The sequence below is a fragment of the Papio anubis genome, chromosome 8 (assembly GCF_008728515.1).
Source record: "Papio anubis isolate 15944 chromosome 8, Panubis1.0, whole genome shotgun sequence".
Classification (NCBI taxonomy): Eukaryota; Metazoa; Chordata; class Mammalia; order Primates; family Cercopithecidae; genus Papio; species Papio anubis.
In genome coordinates this window covers 127768777-127784284 of record NC_044983.1, presented here as the reverse complement: position 1 = coordinate 127784284, position 15508 = coordinate 127768777, and the positions used below count along the sequence as shown (strand labels likewise).

At 46.9% G+C, this 15508-nt stretch overlaps 1 protein-coding gene across 1 annotated transcript in view; it reads left to right on the top strand.

The window, feature by feature from the left end:
* Positions 1–1763: 1763 nt before the first annotated feature.
* KCNQ3 (potassium voltage-gated channel subfamily Q member 3) overlaps positions 1764–15508 on the top strand; it is a 354822-nt gene continuing 341077 nt past the window's right edge. The window contains exon 1 of the mRNA XM_021942632.2: positions 1764–2282. Within this exon, the coding sequence (XP_021798324.2) occupies positions 1897–2282 (386 nt within the window). The 5' untranslated portion in view covers positions 1764–1896. The remainder of the gene's footprint in view (positions 2283–15508) is intronic.

The window sequence follows — 15508 nt, the reverse complement described above, 5'->3', positions numbered from 1 at the left end:
CTGTCTCCTATGCTCTCCTTGGCTAACTTCTCCAGGCAAATCCAGAGCTGGTGTTCTTGCAGGCCTGATTCCTCTTTTCTTATACTCTAGGGATAGATCGTTGGCCTTGTTCACAGGCTCTCCCCTCACCCCATGTCTCTCACCCCAGCTGACAGACATGAGGTGTGAGAGTGGGAAGGAAAGGAGGCCCCAGGTGCCACGGGGCAGCAGGAATGGAGGCTTCTCCGATGGCAGTGGTCATGGAAGAAGTGCAGGATGCTCCTGTCCTTTGTCAGTGTCTCACAAGGTCTAGCCTCTGCCTGTGGCCTCACTTTCCTCTACTCTTACTAAGCTCAAGCCACCCTTCCCCTCTGCACCTGCTGTTCTGCTGTTTCGAGGGCTCTCTGCACATTTACATAGTTGCTCCCAGCTTGTCATTAGGGTCTCACCTCGAAGAGTCACCTCCACAATGAGGCCTTCCACGACCGGCCAGTTTAGAGAGACTCCCCCAGTGACTACAGCGCAGCACTCTATTTTGTTACCACATAGTATTTACCAATACTGGAAATTCTACAGTTAAAATTTGTCTTTTCATTGTCTTCCACCGGCTAGGACGCAGGTCTTAGGAGTGCACAGACCTCATACCTTCAGGACAGAGATCACTACCCTTCGCCAGGGAAGCTCATGAGGGGTTAGAGACTGGTTGAATGAATTGAAATTTAGACGAGAGAGGGAATGACTGGCTTGGGTGCAAGTAGGGAGCAAAGCAGGAACCAAAGATTCTGACTGCATTTCTTCAGTCCTCTGCCCACCCAGGCTAGTGAGGGTGCTATTCAAAGGCTTGGGGAGGAGAGGGCCACGATATCCACCACGAACCACGAACCAGAGGGAAGAGGGAGTCACCAGCTTCGCCACCCCAGAGCCGGTGCGTTCGCGGTGCGCTCGGCCTTGGCCAACCCAACAACTTGGATTTTACCTCTGAAGCCGAGGATCAGGGGTAGGGGTGAGGGAAATTCATAAAGCTGCAAGCACAGAGCCAGTGTTCGGTGGGAGACAACCCCCCCCGTCCCTCCTCCCTCCCTCTTCTTTCCCCCGCTGGCCCCCGGCACGCCCCATCCAGGGGAAGCCCCAACGCCCACGCAAGCTCGAGGAGCCGGGCTCTACGGCCGCCTAGCGCACTGCCTGGCTGTAACGGGAACGGCGGCAGCCCAGGAGATCCGGGGTCCCCAGACAATCAGGGGTGGGGGTCGGTGGGAAGAGGCGGGGCGCCGCCGCCCAGGCCTCCCGCCGCGACGGGGCGGGACAATGGGGCCCCACCCCGGTGAAGGAGGGAGGGAGGGAGGGAGGCGGCGTGCGCTCGGCCCGCGGCGCGCTCGCTGCTGCTGCTGCTACTGCGAAGCTGAGGCTGGAGCGGGCGGGGAGGGGCGCGGGTGGGAGCGCGGAGGAGGGAGGAGGCGGCGGCGGCGGCGCGTGTGGCGGGCGGGCGGGAGGGCGGCTGGCACCGGGCTTGTAAATAAACTGCGATGCTGTCTCGGGCTTGCCGGCCTGGGTGCCGCCGCCGCCGCCGCCGCCCCGGAGCGCCGGTTCCAGGCTCCCGCTGCCGCGCGCCCTAGCGCTTCCGCGCCAGCCTCGCGCGCCCTCCCAGCCTCCCCGCAGCCCCCGAACCGCGACCCTCGGGGTCCCGCGGCTGACCTGCGCGGAATGTGACCCCCTGACCCCCTGCCAGGCCTCCCCTGCCCCCCAGGGGGTCCGCCTTTGCCTGCTTTTGGGGGGGGTGGGTGGGGAGGGGCGCGCGGATCATGGCATTGGAGTTCCCGGGCTTGCAGCCGCCGCCGCCGCCTCGTTCACGCACCCCGAGCGCCCCTTCTTCCCAGAGCAGCAGCGGAGAAGGCGAAGCGGCCGGCGGGGGCGAGGCAGATGGGGCTCAAGGCGCGCAGGGCGGCGGGGGCGGCTGGCGGCGGAGGCGACGGGGGCGGCGGAGGCGGCGGGGCCGCTAACCCAGCCGGGGGGGACGCGGCGGCGGCCGGCGACGAGGAGCGGAAAGTGGGACTGGCGCCCGGCGACGTGGAGCAAGTCACCTTGGCGCTCGGGGCGGGAGCCGACAAAGACGGGACCCTGCTGCTGGAGGGCGGCGGCCGCGACGAGGGGCAGCGGAGGACCCCGCAGGGCATCGGGCTTCTGGCCAAGACCCCGCTGACCCGCCCCGTCAAGAGGAACAACGCCAAGTACCGGCGCATCCAAACTTTGATCTACGACGCCCTGGAGAGACCACGGGGCTGGGCGCTGCTCTACCACGCGCTGGTGTGAGTACCCGGCCGCTCGGGGCGCCCTCGGCGGCGGCGCGCGTGGGGGCTCGGGGTCGGGGCTGGAGCTGAAAAGTCTCTGGGGTTTAAAACCCACGGATGCTTTCCCGCTGAATGGGAGACTAGCCTGTCTTCAGCGCGCGTTTCCGTGTGTGTGTGTGTGTGTGTGTGTGTGTGTGTGTGTGTGTGTGTGTGTGTGTCTGTGAGCCGCTCTCCGGGTGTTCCACACCGGGGGCTTAAAAAACGAAGCGTGGTTCCCCTGCTGATTTGGGCGGATGTGTGCGCGCGCGGGTGCGCATTTATGACATCTTCTCGGTGTGTTGGTTTGGAAGCTTAAAAGAATTATGTGGGTTTTTCCAATTAATGTGAGGGTTGAAGAGGATAAAGCGGGTCCTCCCATGAGCGCTGTGTTTCTGTTTCGGGTGGATCCCTTCTGTTGGGGTCGCCACTGAGTTTAGTTGGGGATGGGAGGGGTGCGCACCACCCATAGTGCGGAGTGTGTGTGTGTGTCTGTCTGTTGCTTGCTTGTGCCACCCTTCTGATCGCTGGGTACTGGTACAAAGAAGAACCTGGTGCTGCTCTGACTGGCAGCTGGGACTGGCCAAAATGCATGTCTTAGGATTCCTTTTAGGGAAGTGAATGGGAATGTGTGTGGCTAAGCCTAGGCTGAGGGGCTGGGGCTTCACAGAGCCAGGAGGTGAGGGGGCCGGGGACTCTTTTGGCTGAAACATCTCCTTGATTTGGGATCTGATATTCCCTCAGCCTCAGTTGCTGCCACTTCTCCTGCTTTGGCTGGGCTAGAGCACCGGGAATGTGAGGGGCTTGGCCTGGAGGTTTGCACCCAGGCACTGTTCTCCTAGAAAGAATCTCCTTGCTAGTCCGGATGTAAATGCATGGCCAGAAGGAAGAAGGAACTCCCTCTGCACCTGCCACTGGGGATGGAAAATCCACCCGTATTTGGGAGGGGAGAGAGGATGGCGGGGGTGCTCCTCACTCAAGATTGGAAATCTGTGCTGTCAGCACCCATCTCGGAGCTTGCGGGGCACGTCCAGCCATCAAGCTCTGCCTCCTGGCTCTGGTTTAGTCATCCTGATGGCTGCTTCTAGGAAGCTGTACTGTACCAGGGTTTTGGCAGGGAATTGCCTATGACCTTGGCAACACCCGCCTCCCCCTCCATCCTCCAAGCGTTTAGCAGTGGATTTTCCTCTCTGTTCTCCTCCAGTTCACCCATGACTGCTGTGGTCGGAAGGGCTCAGGAGCCTTGGAGTTAGTTACATTACCTGCCAGTCTTCCTTGGTTGGAAACGTTTTTCCAGGTTCGGCCACCAGGTGGGGGCGTCCACACAGGACCTCAGACTTAGCAACAGGTTTCTTCAAGGAGGTTACCAAGCCCGGAGAGGGTGCCTTCCCGGAAACTAAGGAACCAGCAGGAAGGGTGGGGTGGGAGTAGGGCGTTTTCCCAGAAACGTGGAATTTGGTGTTTGTATGAGTGTGTGAGTGTGTGTGTGTGAGTGAGTGAGTGTGTGTGTGTCTATTTGCAGGTGTTGGTCGGGACCTGGCTGGAGAGACGGCTTAACAATTGTTCCTCTTTCATTTGCTCTTTTTAGGTGGCACAAAAAAGGATTAAAATACATTCATCTCTCTGTCTCTAGCAATATGTTTAGTTAAATTGAAGTGAATACTGAAATATGTGATAGTTAAAAAAGGCACAAGAAGTTTGTTGAGTGCACACAGTCATACAAGGATTCATATGTCCTTTCACATGTACATCGTGTTCAGTACATACTGACTGAAAAACCGGGGGGGTCCTATGGAAGCATGTGGGCTCCGTCTTTCTTCTCTTCCCACCTTTCCCAGCCAGCACCTCCAGCCCTGCCTTGCCCAGTCTGGGGAAGGGAATAGCTAAAGCCGTTACTGACTGAGCCTCAATTTTACTTTTTTCTAGAATCATTCCATCACCTGGAAGCAGATTTGATAATGCCAAAACCTGGAGCTGGTTTCCCAAAAAGGATCCAGGAAAATTTAAGACTTTGTGAGAGGGAAGTCAGTTACCTAGCTAGGAACTATATATGCAAATGCATATATATGCAAATATGCAAATGTACTAAGTTTATTTAATTCTCACACAGTACTATTAGGTGGAAATTATTATCTCCATTGTATAAATATGTGAAAACCTCAAGAGAGAAAATCACTTGTCCACGATCACACAGCTAAGGTTTCTGGAGCTCCCATTTGAATGCAGTGGGTTCACTCTGTTTCTGAGCCCAGATTCCAGTTCTGACCCTCTTCCAACAATTGTGCGACCCTGGGTATTTTGCTGAGTGTCACTGAGTGCCCCTTTCCTCATTGTTAATGCAGGGCTGTGAGTAATGCCTTAGCCTCCCCTTGCTAGCTCTCAGTTGGCAAATTGCTAGAAATGGGAGTTTAGAATCAAGTTGGGGGCTGGTCAGAACCCGGGAGCCCAGTGTTAAGAAAATGGAGGATGAACTGGGGTGGTGGTGGGATTGCGGATTCTGATAAATTGGGAGCCACACAGGAAAACCTGTGTTGAATTGCCATTGAGCTCCTAATATCGAAGCATGCTTACTTAGTATATGCACAGTACATTCTTCCTGCGGCTTAGGAGGCAGTCCAGTCAAGTGAACATAACCGAAGCTTTCCTTGATGATTCGGGATTTTGAATTGAAATTTGTGTTTTCAAGCATCCATTATCTTGTTCTGGGCTGTGGCTAATGGTGCAATGGGTCCAGGAAATTGGGCTTACCATGGACCTACAATTTATTAGATGCTTTTTTTTTTTTTATTAAAATGAACCAGGTCCATGAGATGAGATTATTATTTTCTCCTTCCTAAAGGTAGAATACAGGAAATATGGAAATCAATGAAACCCTTACCTTGCTTCTTTTGCCTCAAATGCTGTATTAGTCTGTTTTCACAGTGCTATAAAGAAATACCTGAGACTGGGTAATATATAAAGGAAATAAGTTTAATTGATTCACAGTTCTGCATGGCTGGTGGAGGTGTGGGGAGTGGTCTCAGGAAACTTACAATCATGGCGGAAGGCAAAGGGGAAGAGGAAGCCAGGCACATCTTACATGGTGGCAGGAGAAAGAGAACAAAGGGGAAGAGCCACACACTTATCAAACAACCGGATCTCCTGAGAATTCTATCAGGAGAAGAGCAAGGGGAAAATCCACCCACGTGATTCAGTCACCTCCCACCAGACCACTCCCACAACATGTGAGTCTTACAATTTGAGAAGAGAGTTGGGTGGGGACACAGAGTGAAAACATACCATTCTGCCCCTGCTTCCTCCCGAATCTCATGTCCTTTTCATATTTCATGCCTTCCCAACAGTGCCCCAAGGTCTTAACGCATTCCAGCGTTAACTCAAAAGTCCAAGTCCAAAGTCTGAGACAAGCAAGTTGCTTCTGCCAATTAACCTGTAAAGTAAAAAACAAGTTAGTTACTTCCAAGATACAATGGGAGTATAGGCATTGGGTAAATGTTCCCATTGCAAATGGGAGAAATTGGCCAAAACAAATGGGCCACAGGCCACATGTAAGTCTGTAACTCAGCAGGGCATTCATTAAAAATGCTCCAAAGTAATGTCCTTTGATTCCATGTCTCCATCAAGGCCACCCTAATGCAAGGATTGGGCTTTCATGGCCTTGGGCAGCTCCACCCTTGTGGCTCTACAGGTTTCAACTCCTGTGGCTGTTTCCATGGGCTGGCATTCAGTATCTGTAGCTTTTCCAGGCACACAGTGCAAGCTGTCTGTGGATCTACCATTCTGAGGTCTGGAGGACGGTGGTTCTCTTCTCACAGCCCCACTAGGCAGCGTCCCAGTGGGGACTCTGTGTGTGGGGGTTCCAGCCTCACATTTCCTCTTGCACTGCCCTCACAGAGGTTCTCTATGAGAGCTCTTGCAGCAGACTCCTGCCTGGACATCCAGGTGTTTCCATACCTCATCTGAAATCTAGGTGGAGGTTCCCAAAGCTTAACTGTTGTCTTCTGTGCACCCACAGGCCCAACACCACACAGAAGCCACCAAGGCTCGGGGCTTGCACACTCTGAAGCATTGGGCTGAGCTGTACCTTGTTCCCTTTTAGCCATGACTGGAGCTGGAGTGGCTGGGAGACAGGGCACCAAGTCCAGCAGCTTCACAGAGCAGTGGGGCCTTGGGCCCGGCCCAGGAAACCATTTTTCCCCCTTAGGCCTCCAGGCCTGTAATGGGAGGGGCTGCCACAAAATTCTCTGACATACCCTGGAGACATTTTCCCTGTTGTCTTGGCTATTAACATTCAAATCCTCATTACTTATGCATATTTCTGCAGCTGGCTTGAATTCTCCACAGAAAATGGATTTTTCTTTTCGACCACATGGTCAGGCTGCAAATTTTCTAAATCCTTATGCTCTGCTTTCCTTTTAAATATAAGTTCCATTTTCAAACCATCCCTTTGTGAATGCACATAACTGAATGTTTTCAGAATAAGCCAGGTTAACTCTTGAATGCTTTGCTGCTTAGAAATTTCGTCCACCAGATACCCTAAATCATCCTCTGAAGTTCAAAGTTCCACAGATCTGGGCAGGGGCAAAATGCTACCAGTCTCTGCTAAAGCCTACCATGAGTGACCTTTACCCCAGTTCCCAGTAAGTTCCTTGTCTCCATCTGAGACCACTTCAGCCTGGACTTAATTGTCCATATCACTGTCAGCATTTTGGTCAAAACATTCAGTAAGTCACTGGGAAGTTCCAAACCTTCCCACAATTTCCGATCTTCTTCTGAGCCCTCCAGACTGTTCCAACCTCTGCCTATTACGAAGTTCCAAAGTCTCTTCCATATTTTCAAGTATCTTTGTAGCAGTGCCCCAAACTCCAGGTACCAATTTCCTGTATTAGTCCATTTTCACCCTGCTATAAAGAAATACCTGAGCCTGGGTAATTTATAAAGGGAAGAGGTTTAATTGACTCACAGTTATGCATGGCTGGGGAAGCCTCAGGAAACTTACAATCATGGCAGAAGGGGAAGCAGGCATGTCCTACGTGGTGCCAGGAGAGAAAGCAAGAGTGAAGGGGAAGAGTCACACACTTATCAAACAACTGGATCTTGTGAGAATTCTATCATGAGAAGAGCAAGGGGGAAGTCCACCCCCATGATTCAGTCACCTACCATGAGGCCAATCCCGAAACGTGGGGATTACAATTTGAGATGAGTTTTGGATGGGGACACAGAGACAAACCATATCAAATGCCCATCCCCTACTTTCACCTGGTGACTCCACTTCACCTTGGCCCAGCTTCCCCAGGCATAGAATTTTGTACCTTGCATTTGATTGACTCTGCTTGTCTGCCATGTTGAGCTGAGAGCTACTCGAGAGTGAGAGCTGCTTACTTTCCTGTAGCCTTACCACTCCCCAGCAGGCTGCAGAGTGCATGGTAGATACTAAGTAAGCATTTGCTGAATGGATGCATGCAAGAATTCTCTAAGGATTCTGGTTAATCAGTACTTTACTTCTATAGGTTTACTATTATCACAATAACAGTAAGTAGTCAAAGCCAGCATTACAGGACTTTAATTATGAGAATAGTTCTTAGAAGTCCAAAAATGGACTATGGGGAGAGAAAACAAGATTGGAGACCATGCTTTAACTTGAGTGAGGGTGATCACTTCTCTGGTATTTTTAACCTTATGGCTGAAAGAGATTCTGATTTTATGAAAAACATGCTGGATTTGGAGTTCACATCTGGACTGCTTTATGTCTCTGCAACTTTGCCGGAGTCAAGTTGGGGATGACCTGTAAATTGAGGATGATTACACTACTCTATCACAGGGTGGTTTTTAGGCTCAAAGAATAGTGTATATGAATGCAGTTAGCCCAACACTAGGCACTCAGTATACATTAGTTAATTCTGAATAGGGATATCCTTAAAAGTCATACATACCTGACACTGTGACTGTCCTGAGCTGTCCAGGGACTCCCCCTTCCTTGCCTGTTAGTGAAAAGATGCTGGCTTCTTCTTGGCATTCATCTCATTTGGCACTGGATAGGCATCCTGCTGCCCTGACCATCTTGCCACAGCCAGCTGTGATCAATCACTCTCCTGTTGACAAACCAAGGGAAAATGATCACAAGAAATACCCACTGATTGCATTCTGAGGTATGCTGGCTCCAGGGACATCTGGCAGGCAAGACTGGGTAGTGAGACACATGGAGCCAGCAGCTGCTCTGGAACATAAAGGGCCTGCCTAGTGGACTTAGCATGTTGACAAGAAGATCTATTGTCTTCATGATGGAGGAGACACTGAATGCCCACTTAATGCTGTCAGTAATGCAGAGTCTTCCCAATTTGGAGGTAAAAAATTTGGGCTTCCAAACGTGCTTGCTTCTTATAGCTGGTATGGTCTTGGGCAAGTTGCTGTATCTTTGGGCTTCAGTTTCTTCATCTGAGAAGTGTTATCAGTAAGTTATAGGCTCTTGTGGAGCTAAGAGCACTTTACATGGAAGAAACACTCAGTATCAGATATTTGTGTTGTTAATGTTAATCAGTTAATAGATATTGCTTAACACTTTCTCTGTACCAGGCACTCTTCTACATATTAGGGATATAGAAACAAACAAATAAAACAAAAGGAAACAAAACAATCTCTGTCTAATGGAACATATACTCTATGACAACCTTGTTAATATTAGCAGAAATATCAGAATTTGGTCATCTGTCAACCTCCCAGCCAGAGCAGAATGAATCCCTCCAGCAGTATTTTAGCCATGCCTATAAACTATAATTCATTACTGAAGTAACGTCGGTTATTCTCTAGACAATGCTGATTTCAACTATCTTGGCACTTCCATTTCCCTGACTCTATTTAGTTCATTCCTTTTCAGCTCCCATGTATTTTATTCTTTCTCATCTACCACTTGATGTTGGTCTTCTTAACCATTCTCAATCAATCCTCACCTTTTTTCATCCCACTGATCTGTCTTTGCGTTTCCTTCCTCAGTATTGCCAATTTCCTTCTCATTTTGAGAAGCAAGGATTTTGATAAGTTGTCATTCTTTATTCAGCAGTAAGAGCATGATCTTTGAAGTCAAATGTTGGTTGAATTTAACTCTGCTGTTTCTTCTGTGTAACCTGGAATAATTTGCTCAATCTTCCTGAATTTCCATTTCTTTATTTCTAATATGAAGATAATAATGCCTGCCTCCCAAGGCTGTTGTAAAAATTTTTAAATTGATGGATAATATTTGTACATATTTATGAGGTACATGTGCTATTTCATTGCATGCGTAGACCATGTAACAATCAAGTCAAGGTGTCTGGGGGATCTGTCACCTGGAGTATTTATCATTTCTATGTGTTGGGAACATTTCCAGTCCTCTCTCTTAGCTGTTTTGAATTATACAATACATTGTGGTTAACTATAGTCACCCTTCTCTGATATTAAACATTAGAACTTATTCCCTCTGACTGTATGTTAGTACCCATTAACTAACCTCTCCTTTTCCCCTACTCCTGCACACTCATCCTTCCAGCCTCTGGTATCTATCGTTTTATTCTCTACTCCATGAGATCAACATTTTTAGCTCCACATATGGGTAAGAACACATGATATTTGTCTTTACGTGCGTGGGTTATTTCATTTAACATAACGACTTCCAGTTCCATCCAAGTTGCTGCAAATGACATGATTTCATTTTCTCATGGCTGACTAGTATTCCATTATGTACATATACCATATTTTCCTTATCTGTTCATCCATTGATTGATCCTTAGGTTGATTCCTTACTTTATTATTGGGAATACTGCTGCAGTATACATGAGAGTGCAGGCATTTCTTCGAAACATTAATTTCTTTTCCTTTGAATAAATACCCAGTAGTGGGATTGCTGGATGGTACGATAGTTCTATTTTTAGTTTTTTGAGAAATCTCCATATTGCTTTCCATAGTGGCTATACTAATTTACATTCCCACCAACAGTATGTAAGAGTTGCTTTACTCGGAATCCCCATCAGCATCTGTTATTTTTTGTCTTTTTAATAATGACCATTCTAACTGGCATAAGATGATATCTCATTGCGGTTTTGATTTCCATTTTCCTGATAATTAGTGATATTGAACATCTTTTTATATATCTTTTGACCATATATATGTCTTCTTTTAAGAAATATCTATTCATATCCTTTGCCCACTTTGTAATGGGATTATTTGTTTTTTAACTGCCGAGTTTCCTGTATATTCTAGATATCAGTCCCTTGTCGATGAATAGTTTTCAATTTTTTCTTCCATTTAAGGGGTCATCTCTTCACTCTGTTGATTGTTTCATTTGCTACATAGAAGCTTTTTAGTTTAAAATAGTCCCATTGGCCTATTTTTTGTTTTGTTGCCTGTGCTTTTGAGGTCTCGGGCATAAAATATTTGCCTAGACCAGGGTCCTAAGGTGTTTCCTCTGTTCTCTTCAAGGATTTTTATAGTTTCCGATCTTACTTTTAAGTCTTTAATCCATCTTGAATTGATTTTTGTGTATGGTAAGCCATAGAGGTCGTTTCATTATTCTGCATTGTTGTGAAATTTGAGATGATGGATATAAAACACCTAGACATGTCATCATTGGCATTTAGTAAATACTTTCTCTCTTTTGCTTCTCTTCTTGATCATATCTAATCTGCTGCCTTCTTGCAACCCTCATGAAATCCATGCACACTTCCCTTGATCATCTCAGGTGGCCATCCGTATTGACCTGGAGGGTGAGCAGTGGCTCTCTTTTACAAATGAATAAGAGAAGTTAGGTGATCTGCCCAGGCTCTTAAAGCTACTGAAGTGGCACAGCTGGGATCACACCTGAGTCCTCACTCTTGTATGGTGCTTCTTTCACCATGTCTTGGTCTACTCAATAGAAGAGTAACAAAGGGAGACCAGAACTCTTCCCTCCTGGGTCAGGAGTTTGACAGCTAGCTGCATTTCTGACAAATTCCCAGGGGAAACCAACGCTGCTACTCTGCTGACCACCCTTTGAGTAGCCAGGCCTCTCAAACCTTGGCATGCATGTGAATCACCCAAGCAAAAAGGTACCATAAGAGAGAAATCTGGCAGACTCCACCTGAACAAAAGTAATCAAACTTGTGTATAATGAGACAAACTAACCCATCCTTCTGGTGTAATTCAGTGGAAATGTACAACATACCTGCAGTGGTGCCTAAAATGATCTGAATCTAATCATAAAGAAATAATAGACTAATTCAAATTGCGGGGCATCCTGCTGGATATCTGGCATGGTCTCTTCCAAAGGCTTCATGTCATGGACAAACAAACAAATAAACAAATGAAGATGAGGAGAACTCTCTCAGTTAAAGGAGGCTAAAGAGACAGAACAGCCAAATGCAGTGCTTGATTCTTGATGGGTTCCAATTGAAAAAAATAAATAACAGAGGATACTATATAAGGATAATTAAGAAAAGTTGAACATGGCCTCCATGTTAGATAACATTACTGTATCAAAATTTAATATATTGAGTTTGATGATTTTATTGTGGTTATATAAGTGGATGTTCTGTATTTTGAAGAGATGCGTGGTGCAATAGCTAATGGTGACAAGTCATGATGTTTGCAACTTACTTTCAAATGGTTCAGCACACAGACAGATGATATGAGTGTGTGTGTGTATGCACACACACAATACACACACCCAGAATGAGAAAGAGAAAAAGAAAATGTGGCAAACATATTAACAATTGGTAAATTCAGGTAAAGAGAATATATATGTATGTTATTATATTATTCCTTTAACTTTAAAAATCTTTTAGAAATAAAAAAGTTACAAATAGTTTAAAAAGAATAAGACTCAACACACGCAAACACGCAAAGCACATATATGAGTCCAGATGACAGGCATTGCCCTCAGGTGATTCCAGCATGAAGCCAGGCTGAGAACTGTTGGCTGAGCTGCATGGGCTTTCTTGGATTCATGGATTCTGTGTATAGACTTTCTTGCCAAACCTTGTGCCAGGCTGTTGAGGGAGATGAGCCATAGTTCTTTCTCTATGGAGAGAGAGACTGGAAATGACTAAATTTAAAGAGTCTAGCGAATGCAGTAATAGAATGCAAATGAGGAACCTCAGGAGAGCAGGAAAAGGAAACATCACTGACCTTACTGTGTTGTATCAATGGAGACTTCTTCAAGGGAGGTTTAAGCAGCCGAGGATGAGATGAAGATACTACTGTTTGTCCAAGTGATGCCTGGTCTCCCTCTCCTGCTTGGAGAACAGAATGCAAATTTTCTTCAATTTAATGCTAAATTATTCTTGCATTATTTGGAAGCTCCCACTTTCAAGTTTATATTCATTTTTTAAAATTCCATAAATGTTTAAGTTTCATCAGTCAAGCGTGATCCTATGGTATTTTCCCACCAATCAGGGTCTTTGCTCCTTTTTTCTCTTTGGTCTGGGTCTGGAGGTCTTCACAGAAAGCAAACAAGATTTGTTTCATCTTTTAACAAGTGGGACAGTGTCAAGGGAGTCAAGGAAAAGGTCTTCAAATGTGGACTGAATAAAAACCCTTTTCAGATGCCATGCTCTGTAATTCTGGTTTTGGGTAGCCCAAGACAGCTCTGGGTTTGTCAGAGTACACTGGGTGAGCTTTCAGGAGAGCAGCATTAACTATGTGATGTGGACTTACCATACAGTCTACAAAATGGGCATCGCAATACTTGCTGCATATAATTGGTGTAAGAGTCACAATGTGTGAGAGAGCGTGAGTGTCAGCATCCTGAGGTTGTATTTTCCTAAAGCTGTGGAAGGATCAGGTGGGTCCCATAATTAGGACCTTGTCTATATTGGGTTCAAGCTTCTGCCCGTGCACAAATTTGCCACATTTCTATCTATGTTGCATCACCTGATCATCACTGCTTGTTTTTATTGGGCCTCTATTAACCGTATACCTCAGCACCTGTGTCTATAGGGATGTTAGCTTCCCCAAGGTGATCACCCCTTGGAGGGACGAAGAGAGTCGTAGGTTTGGAGATAAGAAAATTGAAGTCAATGGGAAGTTTTGAGGCCCCCTCTGATTTTGCAGATGTCACAGGATGCACATCAAATCCCATCCACATTGTAGCCTTGTTGGATGGGACTTTTCATTCTGCCACAGAAGGGATAGAAGCGTTGTTTGAAGTGTTTTCTCTAGGGAACGAATTGGGTTAAAGCTCAAGAACAAGACTGCTTCCTGCATGTAGGGTATGACTAAGTAAGAGTGAGAACTTAAGCAGCTGGCTCATGGGGTATCCATACGTGGGCTTTGGCTGGCTTCCTTCTGAGGTGGGCTTCTCTCTATACTGAATTCAGACCTCGGGGCTGGAACCTCTTCTCCTCTCCATGCGCTCCTTTTTAAGAGTCATGTAAAATCATCTGCACTCTGCAAGAGTGTAACAGTTGGGTTGAGCCCTTTAAAACCAGCATATTAGTAACAACTAATGCTTTTACATCATTTCACAGTTTATAATATCACCTTTTGGGCAATATCACCTCTTGGGCAACACCGCCATCTGTTCAATGTCAGGGTAACCTGCTTAAACAACTACAGCAGGTACCTGCTTGTAAATCACCAAACCTGGTTCTCCTAAGCTGGTGTCCTACCCAAAGGCGGGCAGGCAGGCTATGCATAGAACTTCTTTGTCTTTGACCCCTTAGGTTCTTTGTAAACTCATTACAGCAGTTTAAGTTTATTTCTACCTTGATGGTGTCTTCTTGCAGAGATGGAGTGAAATCTTATCCAACAAGACTTGGAAGTCCTGGGCTAGGATAATATACTCATCTAGCCCAGGCCTTGTGTCCTAATGGAAAAATTGCTTAGCCCAATCAGACTATTCATCTCTCTCCTTCTGCCTGTCCCTCCAGTCCCAGCTTCTGCTTCATCTCACTCCATATCAGCTGTCTTATGTATCAGCTATGGATGCTTCTCCCCCTGCTAATGCCAGTCTGAAAAATGAAACCAGCAGTACTTAATAATCAGCAAGGCTAATCACACTAATCAGCAGTTACTTTGCAGCAATTTATGGGATTTATGGTCCCAGCACAGAGAGAGGCACTTGACAGCTTAGAAAAATCAGAGGCTGTTGGAGCTGGAAGGGAACTTTGAGAAGAGGAAACGGAGGCCCAGGGCCATTTAAAACTTGCCTAAGGTGGTGCTGCTAAGGGGAGGACCCAAACCAGGTCTTCGTGCAAGGCCGGCATCCGTTCAGCCACACTGGCCTCCCCACGTGCCTCCAACAGCAGTGTGCCATCAGAGGAGTCTTGTTTCCTCTGGGTTCACAGCTGCCTTAGGATCTAAGTCCAATCCTGTCTGAAGTGTAGTTTTGCTTGATGGGGTCTTTCACTTCATCTCAGAAAAGCTAGGGATATTTGTTCAGAATGTTTTCTTTCAAGGGCAAGATGAGTTACCACTCAGGACCACATTTTCTTATTGATCCATGTGAGGTGAGGTGTTTGTTTATAAATGAACGGAAGGAGGAGTAAACATAGGTTGGGCTGAGGGATCAGGCATCCCTACATGGACTCTTGCCAAGGAGGGCTTCTCTTTCTGCGGAAATCCCAGAGCTAAGATCCCCCTTTTTCTGTCCTTCCTGTGCCTCCCATCTAGTTCTCTACCAAGAGTCCTATAAAATAGTCTCTGAACTCCATTGAGCTCAACCTTGAGTTGTGGCATTCAAAACCTCCATGTTAATGACAACTAATGTTTTTCCACTGGGTGGTTGATAAAGTCACCTGTGGGGTAGCACCATTGTTTGTTCCATTCATGGAGACCTGATTTATTTTTATTAGTAACAGCCACTTACATTTATTTATAGTGTTATTTCTCTGTGCCATGGGCTAGGCACTCTATATGGTTCTAAGGTGTGGCTGAGAACCCAGGAAACACCTGCTCAGCCACCAGGAAACCCAAGCTGTCACCTTGAGTCTTCTGCTGATTTGCTCTGTAGTCTCTGTAACTCATTTTACTTCTAGTGGCCTCAGTTTGTTCATCTGAAATATGGACCTAATTTTCCCTGCCTTCCAGGTTATTTAAAGGGTTAAGTGAAGCAACGGAGGACCGGACCTTGACCAACAGAGCACGGGGATGAGTGCTGGCATTCTGTCTTGGTTTGTGTTTCACCAGAAGCCGACACTGAGACAGGGGGCTCAGGGCACGTGGTTTGTTTACCACATAGTTGCTCTATCTTGTTTTCATTATCT